Source organism: Vicia villosa, linkage group LG1, assembly GCF_029867415.1.
Source record: "Vicia villosa cultivar HV-30 ecotype Madison, WI linkage group LG1, Vvil1.0, whole genome shotgun sequence".
NCBI classification, from domain to species: Eukaryota; Viridiplantae; Streptophyta; class Magnoliopsida; order Fabales; family Fabaceae; genus Vicia; species Vicia villosa.
The window spans coordinates 2289498-2310147 of record NC_081180.1 but is presented as its reverse complement, the minus strand read 5'-3'; the positions used below and the strand labels follow the sequence as shown (position 1 = coordinate 2310147).

Genomic DNA, 20650 nt, shown 5'->3' with positions numbered 1-20650 from the left:
AACTACCTTGACAATTGTTGACTAATAGATTTTTTTTAAAAAGGAAAGCCTCATGTAGCATCATTGGCAAAAAAACAAAGTTTTGAAAAATTAAAAAGGGTGGTCTCATGTGAAGTCATTGGCCAAAAATTTGATAAAAGAGTTTTAAAAGAATTATATTTTAGAAAGAGAGGCCTAAAGTATCATCATTGGCCAAAAGGGAAGGTTAAGCCAAAAGATTTTGAAAAAAAAAACAAAGTTTTGATAAAAAAGAAAGGGGAGGGGCCTCATGTAGAAATCATTGACCCCAAAATGGATTGAAAGCAACACCAATAAAAATAAAAAAGTGTTTGAAAAAGTTTATGAGAAAATGTGAAATTGCTGAATTTTTTGGATGACGAAATACAGTGGATAAGAGCCCTATTTATACTTGCAATGGTGGGATTCGAACCCGTGACATTATACTTGCAAGCTCTTCTCCCTTATCAATTGTGCTATACTTAATTATTCAAAATTAAAAGTCAGTTGAAAGTATATAAGGAAGAGCAAGCATTTGTTATTGTTTTAAAATATAAATATTTTGAAATAAACTATTTTATATTTTTTTATATCCAAACCAAATGTTAATAAAACCCAAAACAAACCCAAAAAATTTATAAACTCCAATTTGTTAGGGTAAATAAACCAAAAAAATTTAAAATCAAAAATGTTATTGTAAACTAACTAAAGAAATTATCAATCCACAATGTAAATAAACCAAAGATTTTTATAAAAAAAGCCAATTTTAAAGATTATGTGATTTTTTTTAAACGGGGTGGACAAATTTGAGGTATGACAGTTGTCCCTATATAATTACTCTTTGATCGAAGGGTGCGAGAGTACGTAGTTCTCGCACGTTCGAATCGAATGGTTATTAAATACCGCAAGACTCCAAGATTTGTCTAGAAGTTTGGAAGTACCGGGCAAGAACTGGTTACCGAACGAGAATTTGATTTTGATGGCTTGCCAGGCAGGAACTGGGCTTTTAAATTAATGTGCTAGAGGGGAACTGGGCTTTACACCAACATCAGTAGGGTTACTGGAATAATATCAATTCGGTGGCTAGAAAAAGTAAATTGAACAGCAAGGTTGCTATAATCAGTAAGGTTACCGGGATACGTCAATCGGGTGATTTGGGTGAATATCTCAGTAAGGTTACTGACATCGGTAAGGTTACCCAAAAAATCAATCAGGAAATTGAGAAGAATATATCAACAAGGTTACTGGCATCAGTAAGGTTACCGGAAAACATCAATCAGGCGATTGGGACGAATATCTCAGTAAGGTTACTAGCATCGGTAAGGTTACCGAAAAACATCAATCATGCGATTGGGATGAATATCCCAGTAAGGTTACTAGCATCGGTAAAGTTACAGAAAAACATCAGTCAGGCGATTGAGATGAGTATCTCAGTAAGGTTACTGACATAGATTAGGTTACCGGAAAATTAATCAGAAATCAATCATGAAATATAAGGTCTTATTTTACAAATATATGTTATCAATATAATTGTATTACTTATTCAATTTTAACATATTACTATAATTTATAGTCAAATTCTATTAGGTTCAAATTCTATTAATTCAAATATTTTTATAAAAGATACATAAACAAAAATAATATTTGTAAATTGGAAAAAATTTATTATTGATCTAAATATTTTTACATACGAAAAGTGCTATTTATGATTCAAAAAAGTTTTATTAAAAAAAATATGAAAAAAAACTATTATTGATTTAAATATTTTTATATACGAAAATTTACAATTGATTCAAATTTTTTTTAAACGATACCTAAACATAAATAATATTTGTATATGGAAAAAATCAATTAATGATCTAAATATATTTATATATTAAAAACGGTATTTCGGATCCAAAAAATTGATTCAAAAATTATATACGGGAACAATATTTATTATTGATTTTAATATTTTTATATACGAAAATTTACTATTGATCCAGATATTTTTCTAAATGATACCTAAACATAAATAATATTTATATACGAGAAAAAATATTATTAATTTAAATATTTTTATATATCAATAATGGTATTTAAGATCCAAAAATGATATCAGAAAAAAATTATTTATTTAAATATATTATATACAAAAAAACTATGATTAATTTAAATATTTTGTCTTTTTTAACCTTCTATTAAAAATTAATGTATTATATAAATAAATACAGGTTTTTGTTACTAGTATCTTATATTAAAACATATCAAAGTGACATTGAATTCTTATTTTTCTGCAATTCAAATGGTTGGCGTATGTTAATTGGGTTTTCTAACTTTTTAAATGTCTTTATAGCATCTAACTTTCTACAAAACAAGAGTTACTTATGAAGCTAATGCAAAAATTTCCTCTCAAGACAAGGAAAGTGCATTAAAACTACATTATGAATATAAAAAAGTCATTGCTAGAGCATCGGATAACCGCATAGTTCAGAAATTACGCAACAACTAGTTTGGACAAATCCCTAGACTTAATCCATGAACTGACTGCTACCTGTGTAGTCAAAAACCAGCCAGCCTTATCGGGAGACTCCCGAAATGGAGCGTTGAGTTCCTTCATATGCGACTCAATAACACCTGCCAAACCTTTCTCAGAATACCTGTGTTTCCCGTGACCCGTGTTGATCCCGAGTAGAGGCGGAAGGTCCTCTCCTGATTCAAAAGACTTAGACAAGTCATTTATCCAAACATGAAATGCTGTCAGTGCAGATCCAACTGAGAGACCCTTTAAATGCAAAGACCACTGAGTTTGAGATCTGGATTGTAAATCTGTATATATCTCAAGTGTCAAACCAAGGTCAAGAAGCACACATGCTTTGTCCAGCAAATCCAAGTTGATACAAATATCAATCAGAGAATTGCAAAATGCCCTCCTTACTCCATTAGTAATTGAGCCAAAGAGTTCTATTGCATCTATTTTGAACTCTTCATCACCCTCCAGCCTATCCACCAAATATCTCACCACCAACCCAAGTTTTGGGTTAGCCTTTGCCACGCAATCTGTTAGCTTACCAAGTTCTTCTTTTGGTGTTTGGCTCATAACATTCAGAAGACAACCGCAGAACTGATCGTCCGGTTCAATGCCCATATCCAATAGCTGATTAAATGTCTTCACAACATCATCAATACGCTTGGCTTTTCCATAGCATTGGGCGAGCGAAGTCAGAACAAAAATATTAGGCTCAAATCCAGATTCATTCATTTCAGACATCAACCTTTCAGCCTCTTCAACTTTCCCAATGCAGGAATATATGGTAATCAACGACGAGAATGTCCAACTGTCCGGACAGTAAGTATCACAACCTTTCATGTCTTCAAAAATTTCAAACGCTTGCTCAGTGTAACCAACATCAGCACACATAGCTAAAAGGGTATTATAATGATGTGTATTCAAATCCATTCCCTTTTCCTTCATTTCCTTATACACAACTAGAGCATCTTCACAAAACCGCGCTCTACCATAAGCATGTATGAGAGCCGCATAGATTGCTCGATTTGGAATTAGTCCATTATTTATCAACTCTTTATATATACTCTTGGCCTGCCATGGCCTCTTAGCTCTCCCCATGGCATCCAAAAGAGTGCTATAAACAACCAAGTTAGGCTTAACACCAAGAGCCTTCATTTCTTCATAGACATTCAAACATCCATCATAATTCCCCGCCACCCTATACATCTTAATCATCGTAGAGAACGTCACATTATCAAGTCGCCATTTCTCAGTCCTCGCACGATCATACAAGCTCAAAGCCATATCAATATAACCCGCTTTCCCATAAGAATCAATCATAACCGCATACGTAACATCATCCGGCTCAATTCCAAACGACGGCATCTTCTCAAACCACTCCACAGCCTTATTCGGCAAATTACAAGACCTCGCGCAGCTAATTATAGTCGAAAAAGTAATATTATTCGGCTTCACCCCTCGGTTAACCATTTCATCAAACACCTTCTCTGCACCATCCAAATCCCTACACTTTCGAAACACCTTGAGTGTAACATTATAAAGAACCACATCTCTAACAGCTCTAATCTTGCTCTGTATATACCCAAGAACAAAAGGTGCAACAACGGAATTCTCCATGTTATTGATGATGATTACAGCGTCTTGTTCTATAAGATTATCTCCCAAACTCTCAAAAATTCTTGAGACATCATCTATATTGGGATAGCATGAATCCAAAGAGTTGGAAAGCTTAGCAAGAGAAGTGTACCTTGCATCATAAGATTTCTTCCGGAATTGTCTGGCTCTGGGGCTCTTGGGATTGACCCATATGTGACTGTTTTTCGAGGGAGTAGATTTAGCAACTGGGTTATCAAAATTTGCGTCTTTTTCGGATTGGTGTTGTGGAATGGGTTCTTGAAGTGAGACATGGTTAGGTTGGAGAATGGATTTGGATTGAGGAGTTAGGGAAGAAGGAAAGTTTCGAAGTTTGGGTTTGCGGGAAGAGGAAGAGAAGGAGGGTGGGTCGTGGAAGATAGAGGAAGGAGAAGAGGAGCAAAGACGGTAAGCCATTTTTTTGACCTCTGTGCTATGTGGACTTCCTTAACCTTATCTTGCAAAATATTGCCAGCATTCGGGATTCATCACATTCAGGATCGTTAGATCAAGATGGGGCGCTTTATAGTTTAATTTTTTATTTGTTTTAAAATAGAGAAAAATGGTAATGCAGTGAGAATGTAAAAAAAATTTACACTGTCAACCAATAACAACCATGAATCAGGATAAATAACACTTTAATTTATAAAAAATCTACAATATAAGAAAGTTAAATGTTCTGGAAAATACCGATTTGCCCCCTTGCTTCCATGTTGTTCCACGTGGACAACTTCTTTGCAAAGCTTTCCAATCTACCTCATGGAATCACGTTTCTCTCTTATTTTTTTCTCTTTCACGTTTCTCTTTCTCTCTCACTTTTTCTCTTTTTCTCTCTTTTTTCTCTATTTTTCCCTTTCTCGCTACAGAAGGTGGGGTTGTTCTTCCCCTTCCTCAATCTTCTCCATCTTCGTTTTCCTCTTTCTATCTCTTTGCCCTCTATTTGTTATTCTCTTTCTCTATCGTTTGAGATGAAACTCTGATTTTTGATTATGTAACGATGCACAAAATTAGGGTTTCAAAAATCTTATTTAGCCTAAAAGAAGAAACACGAAATCAGGACTTTGGAGAAAGCACTGGTATCCCTTTTTGTATTCTACCATGGTGAGTTTCGATTTCGATTCCGTAACTTATGTGAAAGAACAATCAAAGCATTCATCGAAACAATAGGCTATGGTGATACTAAAAACTGAAAAATTATTTATTTGTGATTCATTTTTATAAAAACTGAATGTTTGTTTATTTGTTGTTATTGTTGTTGTTTTTGTTTCTGTTTTTGGTGGTGTGTTTAGGGAAGCAAAATGAGAAGAACTTGCTGAGTTTGAAAGGTTTATTTTAAGATGGAGTTTCTTACTTTTTGTCATTTTAAGAAGATTGAATATGATATGAAGCTTTTAATTTTTGATTTTTTTTCTCTGCAGAATTTTGGAGAGTTAGAGGAGCTTGAAGGTGTGAGAGTGATGGAGTTTGCAGATGGTGAACAATGTCCGTTTTTTGAGTACTGTGCCTTGAATGCTTATATATGCAGAAAAATTAGGGTTTGATATTTGTTAACAGGCCTTTCTACAATCATCCTCTCTCTCTCTCTCTCTCTCTCTCTCTCTCTCTCTCCTATTCTCAAAACACGTGCTCATTTTATGTTGTTTTCTCGAGTATTTTCTTTGACTCATTTTGCTTTTTCGAACTGATATATTAATTTTTTTACTGTTGCAGGTCCGGTTTGAATGTGTATTTGTACTCATAATCTTGGTTTGGACTATCTACGCTTTTTCAGTGTAAATTCATACTTATTCTGTTTTATTGAAAAACCTTTTATCATCTGGAAATCGGTGGAAGTATTTAGAGGTAATTGCTATCTCACCCTCTCTTTATGTCTCATTTGTGTGCACTTAATTAAGATTTAATATAATAATGATACATGCTGAATTTAACGTAAAGCGCTTCAAAGGATAGTGCAGGAATCTCAATTACCAGTGGTGATGAGCAATTTGGAGCGCAAAGAAACTGAGTACATGCGGCTTCAAAGACATAAAATTGAAATTGATGACTTTGAGCAACTAACTTAAATTGGAATTGATGACTTTGAGCAAGAAGCCTGATTATGTTGCTGACTCTGATGATACTGAGGATGACCCTGAAACTGACTCAGACAATGAAGGTTAGTCTATTAATTGATTTTCTAATCGTTTAACGGATTAAGGAAAATTCTGTGTATGTTTGGTTTCACGTTTTGACCAATTCGAATTGATTCTGGAGGTGTAGAATTAATTCTGAATATTGGAAAAGTGGAATACTGCAGATTTGTTTTATTTTATTAGAATTTATAAATTGACAATTATGGTCTGTGTCTAATTGAGAAGTTATTGTTTTGGGATCTTAGAGACTGAGTCTTGTGTGATGAATGATGATTCATGTTCAGTTTGGTTTTTCTGTGATATGTCTTAGTTTGAATTTTGTGTATTATGCAGAGTGGAGACTACTGCCTCGCGGTACAGGGACAACAAAGAGGATGAAACTCCATCTGAATCATGTGGTAATTTATTTTCTTTCGTATAGGAAGTTTAGTTCATCAAATGAAGACACACAGGTTTTACTCATTGACCTCAGTTCAGTTGTAATAGTACTTACTCCATCTGAATTGTACTATGTTGATTGCTATGAGTATGATTAATGTTGAATGCTTGATATCAATGCATTGTCATATAATTGATGCTAATTGATTGTTATGTATGCATCTGAATTATGGCATTTCAATAATTTATTAGTGACACTTCAATTGAAAATATCGTTTGATATATATCTTATGATATATATGTTATCAAGCATGTTGTTGGCTTTTCATCTATTAGTTTTTGTGATGTTTGCTGCTGCAGAATTTTTTATTTGAATTGGTTTGGTTGATGAAATGATGAGTGATTCGATGTTGTTTTTGCATCTGGGCCATTGTTCTGATTTTAATCTGTTGATTTTGGGTTGCGATATTTTCGGTGAATGGTTGTGTTGTGTCAATTTGATTCTGATTTCATTGGCACTAAGAGAGTGTAATTTTCTTATTGATTATAACATTGTTCAGGAAATAAATGGATTTAAGATAGAAATGAGATCTAGGGAAATACTAATGTCGAAGCGATGTGTATGCTTGTGTTGATGTCTAACAGAGTCGTGGATCTCGTGGTTTCCGTGTGTTGGAAGATGAACTACTCAATATTGCAAGCACTGATGAACTCATCAATAACACGAGCGTTATTCCTATGCGACAGAGCAGGCAAAGATCTCTCAATGAATTTTTCAAGGGAGACCAAACTGATACTAATTCACAATATGTTGGTTTTCCGGAAATTGAGTTTGAGGATGATCCAGAATCAATAAACTTAGCCTCATGAGCGGCAATTGAGGCTGAATGTAAGCACACCTGTGTCCTTTGATTTGTGATTTTATACTGATTTTTTATTCCTTTCGGGTGAGGATTGGTTGAAGCATAATGTAGTGATTGAAGCATTTGAAGCTAGGGCTGCCAGGATGAATGTTGTTGTTGCTCAAAATCTCGGCAAGTTCACTAATCCCGAAGAGGGTAAATGATTCAATATATCATGTATTGTTTGAATCACAAGCTATATTGACCATTCCTGTTTTGTAACTTTTTTAAATTTCCGTTAGTATAGGCGTGTGTTAACTTCCTCAAGTCTACCGCGTGACAGTTTCGAGAATCATGAACGTTTGATTCTTGGAATGTCATTCTTAACTTTCATTTTTTGTGATAGACGAGTTGAATGAATGAAGTGTCTTCGTTGAGTTTTTCGGATAATCGAGTTTCTAAATTGGCAGGTTTGAATATATACTTCTGGTTCTCCTTTATACCTGCAATTGTATGTATAATAATCTGTTTTCATTTTTTCAACAACTCAAAATGAGTTGCTCTATTGAAAATTATTTCGGTTTAACATGTGTTTTCGCTACATGAAAAAGCTTGTGATGGTAATAGGTACAAAACTTCAACATCTTGTATCCACTTTTAGCACTTAAATTCTGGCAGCACCAGGGTCCATCTGCCAGTACACAAGTAAAGCCGCGCGACGAACTTTTTTGGTCCAATAAACCAGATATACTGCTATGGTTGATACAATTTGTGATATTTTAGGTAAACTATGTAATGTATTTTGTAATATTTTGCAATCACGTCATTCTTGATAGTTGTTTTATTTTGGTTCTTTGTTCTTATTATCTCGATTGTTCATGCAGAACGCGTTCGAAATGGCTTCATTTATTTGGACATTGGTAAGGTTTAATTTTTTTTTGATAATTTATCGATGCTTATGTTTATGCCATTAATCATAGATGATCGGTTGATATCCATGCAAATTTAGTGAAACTGCTTGATTAATGGCAATCTTAAACAACTAAATGTAACTGATCAATGACAAGCTTAAACAGCTGATCAAATGCAACTGCTCAACAAAATATAGCAGGTCCTACTCATTTCTCTCTCTTTCAGCTTCCCAATTTCAATTTTGTTGCTTCTGTTTCTTTAGCAGCAACTGTCATGTCATGAGATAAATGCTTATTTGGGTACTTATAATTGGTACTGTTGTTTGAGATAAGTGCCTATTTGGATACCTATAATTGCTACTTTTGTTTTTGTTTGAGATAAATGCTTCTTTGATGGAATCAAATGGAAAACAAATTTAAAGTGGGGGCAGTTTACAAGCGCATAATCAGTGAGGAGCAACGTATTCATTGGATAAGTTTGATGCATCAAAACGCTGCCAGACCTCGAGCCATTTTTACTCTATGGCAGGCGTGCCATAGAAAGCTTGCAACACGAGACCGCCTTCAGAGATTTGGTATGCTGGCCCGCAGTGAATGTAGTTTCTGTCAAAAAGAGGAAACACATGATCACATCTTCTTTGAATGTGAGGAAACAAAAAAATCTGGAAAACAGTGTTAAATTGGATTCAAGTTGTTCATGAGCCCAACTCTTGGCAAGAAGAAATCTGTTGGTTGGTGAGCAAAACGATACGGAAAGGTAAGCTTGCTGCACTTATACGATTGGCCATAGCTGAAACAATCTATGGTGTGTGGCGACATAGGAATGAAGTTTGTTTTGGCACTAGACAAAATAGAGATACCATAGTTAAAAATATTATTGACACAATCATCTATAGGGGCTGGTATAATAAGGTGCTTAGAGCACATATAGCCATATTGATGCTGTAAGTTTCTCCTGGTAGGCTGGATCCTTTGATCGCCATGTGTGTAATCGTTTTTTTGATTTAATGAAAGTTTATTATTTAAAAAAATGCTTCTTTAATTATTAAGCATATGCATCTGCATGATTATTCTTGAATTTTGCTTTTTGTAGCATCTTTTGAAGCTTGCAGATTAATATGAAGGGTCTCGACGGTATTCAGGGTCCTGTATATGTCGGCACATGGTGTGTATTTAGAAGGCAAGCATTATATGGATATAATCCTCCCAAGGGTCCTAAGCGTCCAAAAATGGTCAGATGTGATTGTTGCCCGTGCTTTGGAAGGAACAAGATTCATTTTCTGTATTGTTATGCATCAGTGTTGCAAATCCTGGAATTGTACAAACAAACATCATGCGAGAAGTTCTAGCATGCCTGTCTTGGTTGGCATACTTTGTGCTGGAACGCCTACGCCTATTGCAATCCCCTGACCGCGGGAAAGATTCGATTATTGATGTTGCTTTTGCTCCACCTGTGAGTACATTTTTATCGGTCTTTGTTGATATCTGTTTCACATTTCCATGCATGCTTTGATGTTTCAAAATGACCAAAAGTGTTGTCTACGTCTACCAACTCATTTACTTATTATACCATCAGCTGTAGTCATGTCTAAAGTTTCATCTGATGCAATATCTCTTGATGCCTTGTCCTTGATGACTGGTACTTCGTATAAATTAGTCTTGACTGAAGCCATTGAGTTCAAAATGTTGCTTTTAAATTTTTCTCGGGAACATCAAGAGGTTACTTTTTGGAGGGAAAGGTATAACTATAAACTCTTCAGTACTTTTAAGAAATGCCAAATTTGCACATGAGCTTTGGGAAACTACATGCAATATGTTATCGATGACTCCCTTTGGTAATGAGAGAAACAATTTTTAGCAGTGGATTGCATGTTAAGTCGTGTAACAAAGAGAATTAGTGGCACTTACCTGATGTAGATGTGTAGTAAGTGATAACATGGGCAACTTTGAGCTTTCTGTTTAATGTGTCCTAAAGCATGAAACAACGGCTTGCAATGACAAAAATTTCAACAACCTGTTACTGCTTGAAGAAATAAGGAAACACTGCAATGAAATCATTGCCAGTGCTTATTGCATAAAATTGTTCACTTTTGATATCACAAGATTATGTTTGTAAATTTAGTTAGTATCAACTTACTTGCATTTCTAATATCCAATTGATTAAAATTTAATAATTATTAAAAGATATTAACCTATAATAAAATACAAAATTTGATAATTAATTAAATTGATTGTTACAGTCAAGATTGTATGTTCAAAATCATCACAAAAAGACAAAATTAAAATTTATTAATGTAATGTAAATTTATTTAAAACATTATTATTTGCTAAATAATTTTATTTGTGAAAAAAATTCTTATTTGTGTTTATTTAAAAAATTTCTTTTATTTTTACTTAAAGGAACGTCAATTCGAAATTTTTTATAAAATTTTTTCAAACAAAAAGCAATATTTTAATTAAAAAATAAAACTACTGAATATTAACGGGAACATGAAGTTATTGATCAAACTATTAAATATTAACGGGAACACGAAGTTATTGATCAAACTATATTAAATATTAATGAGAACATGAAGTTATTAATCAAAATATTGAATATTAACGAGAACGTAACGTTCATAATCAAAATATTGAATATTAACGTGAACAAATTTGGAATATTAACGGGAATATGAAATTACTGATCAAAATAATGAATATTAACGGGAACATGAAGTTATTGATCAAAATATTGAATATTAACGGGAATATGAAGTTACTGAATAAAATATTGGATTAACGGAACAAATTTTGAATATTAACTGGAACACGAAGTTACTGATCAAAATAAATATTAACAGGAATACGAAGTTATTGACAAAATATTAAATATTAACAGGAACACGAAGTTACTTTTTTTTAATATTTACTTTTTTTAATATTAGTATTTTTATAACTTTTTCCATTTAAATTCAAATTTAATCTTTTAGTAATACCTTTTATTTTCTTCAATCCAAATCCGCGAAAACGACGGGTACCCGTGCGAATGCACGGGTATCACACTAGTTTATATAACAGGGCAAAACGATTTGTTTTTATTGAATGACAGTGTAAAAAAAAATTGTGCACTACCTTTAACCTCTTTAAAATAAAAGTTTAATGACAGTTTTGGCCCCTATTTTATCTGATTCACGAAATTGGTCCCCCTATTTTAAATTGAAACAGTTTTGGTCTCTGTTTTAAATTTAAACATTTTCGATCCTCTTATTTTAAATTTTAAACAGTTTTGGTCCCTTTTTCATACTTTTGCACTTAAAATTAACGATGTTTTCATGTTATAAATAACAAGTTACTTGTGAAACATGACAAATCGTCGTATATAAACATATTGTTGTACTTTATACATAAAAATATAAGTTAAAAAAAGAAAAAATCTCAACGATTTTCTATTAAAAACGTGAAAGGGGATCAAAACTGTTAGAATTTAAAATAAGGGGACCAAAAGTGTTTGAATTTGAAATAGGGGGACTAATTTCGTGAATTAGGCAAAATTGGGGGACCAAAATTATAATTAAAATATCAAATTTTTGAAGATTTCTCAATCCACCCCATGAATCTCTCAGACACACCGTGCGAAATTTCAAAAATGCTCTCAATTTCCGTAAATGCATTTCCAAAAGCACATTTTTTTAAAAATATTTGGTTATTTTCGTAGATGCATTTACGAAAGCGTAATAATTAGGAAAATCAGAATGTTCTCTTCTAATAATTTTTGCCAATTCAGTGGTGCGTAAGATACAGTATTCTCTTCTAATAATTTTTATATTTATTTTTTTAATTATTATTATTATTATCAATTTATTCAAAATTTCATTTTGAAAATAAAAAATACTTTTAAATTATATTAGTTGACAATTAAGCAAATTATAATGTTAGGAGAATGTAGTGTGGGAAATTCCTTCACAATCATTATTCAAATTGTGCTTTTAGTTAAAGGGCTTAAACACAACCTATTTAGCGTTAGCCAATTATGCGGCAAAGGATACATTATAGTTTTTGATACTCTTAGGCTATGTTTGGGAGTTTGGAGGGAAAGGGAGGGGAGGGTTTTGAAAAATTGGAAGAATTGGGTGAAAAGGATAAAAATATTTTGGGTAGGAGGGTTTTGGAGGGTTTGAGTTTATTCATAACACCAAAAACCCCATAAAATGGGGGAACTCAAAAATTGTATTGAAGGAGGGTTTTAGAGGGTTTTGAAGGACTTACATAAATTTTCTAAATATCTTTTAGGTTGTTATAATATTTTGAAAATTAAAAATTTAGTAATGATAATGACTCTTTTATCATTCTAAACAAAACCATTTTTTCAAAAAATGTCAAATATTTTCCTACATTTTTTTAAAATTTTGTTTTTGGAAGCCTTCCCCTCTCCTCCCCTCCCCTCCAAACTCCCAAACATAGCCTTAGTTGTTTAAATGAGCATAAGTCAAGTAAGGAATTTGTGTTTAAGGGTTCTAGGATTGATAACATCTATATGCTTGATCTAGATGACGTGTCAATGCATGGAACTAAGTGTTTAGTCGCCAAGGGTGAAGATTCTTGGTTATGACATGGACGTTCCAGTCAAGTGCATTTTGACTTGTTGAATAAAGCATCATCCAAAAATTTAGTAATTTGTTTTCCTAAAATGAAATTTTTAAAAGACAAACTATGTGATGCTTGCCAAATAGGAAAGCAAAAGTTGTACTTCTCACCCTCCTTAAACTTGATTTTTGCAAGCAAAAGTTAAAAATGAGTTTGCAGCAAATCTACCTTTATCCTATTTGATTTCCAAGCCATTGCAATTTCAACACAAAAAAAACCTCACCTCAGAACCTACCAAGCTATCAAATCCTAGATTATTGAAGGTCTTATATAGCTTAATAGGATCCATTCTTGTTTCCATTAGCACAAAAATATCAGGATTAACTTCTTTCAAATATTGCTTATACACTCTTTATAAGGCCTTACTCGTTGCTCCTCGGAAATTCTATAACATTACTTTATTATTAATCGAGCTAACCATAAAAAAAACTTTATTGTTGTTGTCCAAGTCTTTGCTCTCAACTAGGGGTTTCTTCAACCACATCTATGTTTGAATCAACTTCCACCACTCTAGCATAGTCCACGTTGTCCTCACCAAACTCCTTTTCTTCAACTTGTTCTCCATTCTTAGAACTTTGATTGAGGGTGTATTTGTTTGTCTCAAACATTTCGTCATTCTGCCTTTCATTAAGAGATCCATGTGTCTTAAATTACTTTAGGCCCAATTTATTGATCAAATGAACTGAGCCCTTGTCTGGCCCAATAGATTTGGGTTGAAGTGACCTCAAACTCGGATTTCTTTATTATAATCTCAAACCAACCACCACCTCATTCGGCCCTTCTTGTCCAATCATCCGATCATAAATTTCTTTTTTTCCCAAATGGACCCGCCTTTTTTCTCCTTGATAATTCTATGTGTTGTTACTTTCACAGTCTTTTTGGTTAAATTTTTATTTTTCCTTTGATTTTCCCCAAATAATTCTTCCACGTGTTGCTCATCAATTGGTTCCTTTGAATTTTGCGCCTTGTCCTCCAATTTACCATTTTTAGAAGCTATAACTTCCTCATTAATTTCCTTGATTATTAGTGTTTGGACTTCCAGATTTGTAGCCTCCTTATCAAGAATAATAAATTTAGAATCATTTGTTGTCCCTTTGTTTTTTCTTGCATTCAATGTTGTCGGAGCTCCGCCTCGAGCTGCCACTTTTGATTTCGCCATATCCTTGACCTCCGCTTCTTTTCCTTTTTTATGTCGCCGAAGTTTCTAGACCACCACCCAAGGACCATCCCCCATGGTAACATTGTCCCTCACAATTTCTCCATTGGTGTTGTTTCTAATATCTGCAGCTTCTTTTCCAGGCTCCTTTATTCCTCCAATCTCCCCGCACATTTCTTTATAATGGCCGAAACGACCACAATTCAAGCAAAGCAAGTGGAAACCTTTGTATTCTATTTTGTAGTGTCTCCCTTTAATAGCAAACATAGCCAACAAAGGGTTTGTTGGGTCTATGTGAACGCAAAGCCTAGCGTATTTCCCTTTTTCTCTGCTTAGGGTATTTCTATCAACTTTGACAGTTGATCCTATTCTATTGTCAATGAAAAGACAAGACTCTAGCATCATAATACTCTTCAAGTAACCCAGAGATTCGAACTCTAAAAACAATTTTTACAATGGCATCACTTCCAGGGCAGAAATTTGGACTCCGTTCCTTAATTGACAAGTAGTGGTCGTAGATTAACTATGGTTCGTCCATCAGCGCCACATACTGATCCCCATCACTAGTAAACGAGACAATATAATATTCTTGCCCCAAATCAACAATGCTTAAAACTCCATTCCTCTCCCTCATCTGGTTTAATCAGTTCTTTAGTGCTTTCAATGTGTTTCCCTAACATTTTCACGATGACATCTTTCTTCGAAAGAGCAGCAATGTGTTCTTCTTCTTTGTCGGAACTCAGGGCATTCATACTCACCAATTTTGTGTTCCTCGATGTTCATATCTCCAAACACATTTGTGATCATATCTCCTTCTTCAATTGTGGTTACATTTCTACCCATCTCCTCCTCAGAAATTCTTCTTGTAACAATTGCTTTGTAAGAGATACTCGCCATGTCCATGTTTTCCTCTTCTTGAGTTCCTATCTTATTTTTCACCTTCCCTTGCAGGTCATTCTCCTTTCTTTATACATTTTATTCTTCAATTCTTTTGGCCTTCTTTGTCTGTTAAAGTCACCTGGCTGTCGTCACTTTTTTCCCTAGCAGAGCCATTCTAACATAATGTGTATTCTTGTTTGTTAGTTTAATTAGATTTTTAAGCCAACTATAAACAATTAGTTTTAGTTTATCTAAAAATGTCTTCTAAACTTTGATTTCTTAATTTTTTTGATCAATTTTAGTATCTATTTTGGGGAAAATTCTTAGGTAGACACAAACATAACCGTAATCTTACACACAACCAATTATAATTTTTTATTAGTTAAAAAATAAAAATAAAATTGTCTCTCCCTTCCATTATCACAACCACCCCCAATGATTCCAATTAAAAATTAAATTAAATTTTAAATAAATTTAAATTTTCTCTCTCCTTATTAGTTGTTCCTAAAAATATGGATTTATGTTCGTTTCCATGCAAGTATCTCTCCTATTTTTGTTACAAATATTCACATTTTATATTTTTAAATAACTTCTTTATGACATGTCATTTATAATATTTGTAAAGCCTTATGGAGCGAGAATTTTGCGAGGAAAATATGAGAATAGAAGGCAGAAATGGCATAGAATTATGAATTTATGTTCGTTTCCATGCAAGTATCTCTCTTATTTTTGTTACAAATATTCACATTTTATATTTTTAAATAACTTTTTTATGACATGTCATTTATAATATTTGTAAAACCTTATGGTGCGAGGTTTTGCGAGGCAAATATGAAAATAGAAGGCAAAAATGACATAAAATTATGTCTAAACCGGCTGATTAGAACCTTTGGAAGCAACTTGCAGGTATGTGGTAGCTGCTGGAAGAAAATTCGCGTTGGTAGGTAGGAGATGGGCAAAACATTAGAGTTATGCATGACTGCCGGTTAGGTCCTCACATCAAGCTCTCAAACCAGCAATCTACTGTGTCAGTTGCAGACCAGTACTTATTGGTTGGTGCGTGTATCAATGGTGATGGGAATTGGAACTAGCCACTGCTTAAAATAATGTTAAGCACCCTTAATTTAAAAAAGACTCCTTGCTATTCCTCCTCTAAATGAAAGGTTTGGCAAGGATGTGTGCACTTGGAGTTGCACTTCTAATGGTATGTTCACCATAGCTAGTGCTAATGAGTGTCTGAATCAATGGGCTAAGAAAGACAAACTTAAAGTGTGGAGTATCATTTGGAAGCTCAATCTACTGGAGAGAATACGATCTTTCATCTGGAAGCTGAAACACGGCGGACTAAAGACTAACATTTTTCTTCATATGAGAGGCATGGGAGACCCATACTGCACTCATTACCCTACTACTGAGGGGAATATGCTCCATGTTCTCAGGGATTATATCATAGCTAGGTCAATGTGGCTTTCTTTGGTCGAAGATAATCATGTTGCTGATTTTTTCTCTGCTAATAGGGATGCTTGGATTGATTCAATTTTGATGGGTTGGAATCATTCGAAAGGATACAATAATAATTGGCGAGATATTTGGGCTCAAGTTTGCTACACATTATGGTACTGGCATAAACAAAGAGTCCACAATGATCAATATGTTATGCCTACTGATTTGGTTAAACACATCTTGGCTAGCGTTCAGTAGTACAAGAGTAGTAGGAAGCTGCACATGATCAGGAGTTCTATAAGAACAACAAGAATGGAGCTTATTAAGTGACATCCCCCTGAAGTGAATTGGGTGGCTCTGAATGTTGATGAAGCGGAGGCAGTCAATGGCAATGCTGGATGCAGTGGAGTGTTTCGCAACGCTGAGGGAAATTGGATAGCAGGATTATCGAAGGCTTTCGGTATATGCCAGAGTCTTCATGCGGAATTATGGGGTGTGTGGTAAGAAGTTCATATGGCCCTTGAGCAAGAGGTGCATTGGCTTGAAATTGAAACAAATAGTAGTGATATCTTTAAGCTGATGACGAATCCGAGGAAGCTTTCGTGTCAGGTGACAAACTTGGTGATACAGACTAAACAAGCGATGGTTCACTTGAATGTTGTTTGCTGGAAAAAGATATATCGGGAGGCGAATACATACGTAGATAGGCTTGCCAAAATTGATCTTGAAAATTATAAAATTAAGGGGACAACTTCTCTACCCACCTCAAAAAGTTGGGTAGTGTACCTTCCATCAATCACATTGCATCATTTAATTTTATCTTATTTAATTAATTATTAAATAATATTTTTTTTGGTTTCCAAGACATTTTATATTGAAGGTAACTTTACCCAACTTTTTGAGTTGGGTAGATAAGAATTCACCTAAAATTAATTTGAGTTATATTGATCCTATCAAACCGAAATTAATTACACTAATTATCCTATTAGTCTCGTTGGGTAGTATAAAGGAAACTTGATTGAAAAGACTTATAAAAAAATTGTCAATATGTAATTTCTCTTTGGGCTTTTAAGCCAACCTTTGACCAAAAAAAGGAAAAAAAAATTATATTAATAATTAATTATTTAAACTTTTGAGGACCAACCTTTTAATTTTTTAGGGACTAAAAATAGATTTTGATATATATATATATATATATATATATATATATATATATATATATATATATATATGATAAAAATATTAAAAATAAATAATATAAATTATTTTACTAAATATTCAATTAACATTAATGATCAAAACTCATGAAAAAATAAATTTTAAAGATTAAAATTTAATGAAAACATTTTGTAGGATTAAAATTAAAATTTGAGATAATTATATAAAAAAACTTATTTAACTTATTCTAACTATAATTAAATTTTATAGAAAAATGTTTATATAAGGAAAATATATCTCACAACATTCACATTTATTAAAAATAATAATTAAATATTTTTAATATTTTTAATTTATTTAAAAATAACACAATTATAATATATTCTTAATAAATTGTCACTCACTGATAATATTAATTAATTAATACATCAATAATTTTAAAGTAAAAATATTAAATGTGCCATTTAAAAGATTTTTGAGCGGTGGGAATAAAGTATAATAAGATAATATAAGGCCTAAAATGAAATAAATTATAAAAAAGAAAAACGAAGATAAGGTAACCACTTTCATTTACATCCACAAAAATTGAATACTTAAAAGATTAGCAGTATATGTGAGTGATAGCTAGAAAAATCTAAGGAGGAAAAAAAATGGAAAATCTAAGCCTGAAACTAAGGCTTCAGCTTCCAAATTCATCCAACCCTTCCTGTTCTCTTTTCACTCCAAAAAACCATCAATTATTCCTCAAACCAAACAAAGCATTACACATCAAAAACATGAAACACACACCTTCAAAATCTGCTGCATCAAAACTCACAAAACAAACTCCAATTGTAGAAGATGCACCAATGAAACTTGAAGTTCTTGAAAATCTTGAAAATGGAAACTCTAGGGCTATGATAATAGGAGCTGTTTCTGTTGGAGTTTTGTTGCTTCTGAGTGGAATGGATGAACATAAGGCATTGGCTTTGGGACCTGAAGGGCCACTTGTGGAAGAGTTTTGGGATAATGTTAGAAGGTATGGATTGTATGCACTAACTGTTAGTACAGGTGCTATTTATACAATCATGGTGCCTATCTTTGAGCTTCTGAAGAATCCTATAACTGCGATTTTGATTGTGGCTATTTTTGGAGGTGGGTTTTATATTGTTTCTCAAGTTCTTTCTGCTATGGTTGGTATTTCTGATTTTAGTTATGATTATGGAAACTAGATACATAGATTCATATGTAGATAGCTGAAAATCAATTATTGGTATGTATGAAGTACAATTTTGCATGCTGCATGTTGATTTTGATTATATGCTTTCTGCAATTCCACATGGTTTATCAATTTATTGTTGGTAGATTTTCTACTAGAAATCATTTTTATATTCAATAATGTTATGTGGTATGATTGCATTGGTTTTAAACTTATAAGATAAATACAAAACTGAACTGAATCGAATCATTATAAAAGTTCATCTCAATCGAACCAAATCATTTCGATTTATTTCGAACTAAACTGAACTAAATTATTGGTTCGGTATAACGGTTCTAATCTCCGGACCATACAGAACCGTTAGTAAACAGTTTTACCAAGCTCACAAATAGAACAATTGTGATCAGACTCAGTAATCTTCACCAAACTTCACCTCTTTCTGATTTGGATTTGCAACCATGAAAAATCCTGATTCCAAGAGCAACACGTACTAAACCCAATCAGTAATTTGCGACAAAAGGTTAATTACTGAGTTTCGGTTTTTCATTGTTCAAATACGCAGTTGCAATAAATTCTAAAAAAAAAATACTGAGTTTGAGTGCCAATACCTACCATACCATGATGTAAAATAAGCATGAACATAACTAGTAGTTTCTTGTTCACCGATCTTTCCAATATGGGAGGTCTCAAAAATTACTTTTTTTTGTCCAATTTTATTTCTCCTAATATCCTTGAACTGTGCATGCTTTTTCATAATCTGTGAATTTTTGTAGTTGACAAACTCTTTTCCATTTTTCATGCGGTGACAATAGAGGGGAGACATATCTGTCACTTGTTCGCTTTTTTTAAAGCATTTTTGTTTGTTTTCTGGTAGTAACCAACAGTGACAATCAAATCACAAACTTTTCTCTCCTTTTTCAAAGTAAATGCCTTTGTGTAAACTATGAAATTCCGACATTCCATTTTAGCATGCGTACCCCAACCAGATAACATGTCATATGCAGAAAATTCGTTAATAGTCCACATCAAAGAAGCTCGCATCGTAAAGTTTTATTTACGAGATATGTCATATGTCCATTCTCCAATCCATAACATCTTCAAATAATCAATTAAAGATTGTAAATACACATCAATTCCTTCTCATGGACTTGGCGGTCTTGGAATGAGGCAAGTAAAAAACATGTAAGGTTTTGTCATGCACGTCTGAAGAGAGAGGTTGTAAGGACTAAGGAGTAACAATAACTGACCAACAAGAATATAAAATTGTTGACACTTCGACACATGGAGTAAAACTATCAGAGCATAATATAATTCTAACATTTTTGGGTTCTTCTAGAAATTCAAGATGTATCTAATTAATGGCTTTACTGCGAACTAGATACCTTGGACTGTTACAAAACTCACATTCCTCAAACACTCAATCTTTTGTACCAAACTCATTGTTATAAAATAACATGCAACCTCTAATGCAATAATCAATCTTTTTTACTTCTAAACCCAACTTCAACACCAAGCTCTTTGCATCATAAAAACTTGTAGGCAAGTTGTCTTTCGTAGGAGTCGCGTCCTACATTATTTTAACAAATAATTTCAATCACTCACCTGGAACATTCCAATTTGACTTGGAGGCTAATAATCTCACCCATATTCATAATTTAGATTCCGACAACCCCTTAAACAACGGCGCATTAATTTATTTCAACAATTGATAAAATTTCCACACTTTCTCATTCGACAACTCTTTTCAATCAAAATCTTGAAGTTCATCATTCAACCCAAAAGCATCACCAAC

The 20650-nt window shown here is 33.2% G+C and overlaps 2 protein-coding genes and 1 long non-coding RNA gene across 32 annotated transcripts; 2 read left to right on the top strand and 1 right to left on the bottom strand.

Annotated features, from left to right (window-relative positions):
• Positions 1-2361: 2361 nt before the first annotated feature.
• On the bottom strand, positions 2362-4640 carry LOC131626602 (pentatricopeptide repeat-containing protein At4g16390, chloroplastic-like). Its single transcript, XM_058897432.1, has one exon. It carries the CDS (start codon positions 4553-4555, stop codon positions 2474-2476), a length of 2082 nt encoding a protein of 693 aa, XP_058753415.1. The 5' UTR covers positions 4556-4640; the 3' UTR covers positions 2362-2473.
• A 265-nt stretch (positions 4641-4905) lies between these two features.
• LOC131626526 (uncharacterized) lies at positions 4906-10054 on the top strand. Of its 30 annotated transcripts, none has more exons than XR_009291205.1 (6): positions 4907-5239; positions 5428-5463; positions 5557-5633; positions 5849-6293; positions 6604-8273; positions 8375-9457. It is a non-coding gene; the product is annotated as an uncharacterized LOC131626526 (long non-coding RNA). The 30 variants fall into 30 exon arrangements; XR_009291203.1 differs by having other exon boundaries at positions 5557-5673; XR_009291215.1 differs by having other exon boundaries at positions 4907-5311; positions 5557-5673.
• An 8212-nt stretch (positions 10055-18266) lies between these two features.
• On the top strand, positions 18267-18990 carry LOC131599551 (uncharacterized). Its single transcript, XM_058871867.1, has one exon. It carries the CDS (start codon positions 18311-18313, stop codon positions 18869-18871), a length of 561 nt encoding a protein of 186 aa, XP_058727850.1. The 5' UTR covers positions 18267-18310; the 3' UTR covers positions 18872-18990.
• Positions 18991-20650: the final 1660 nt, after the last annotated feature.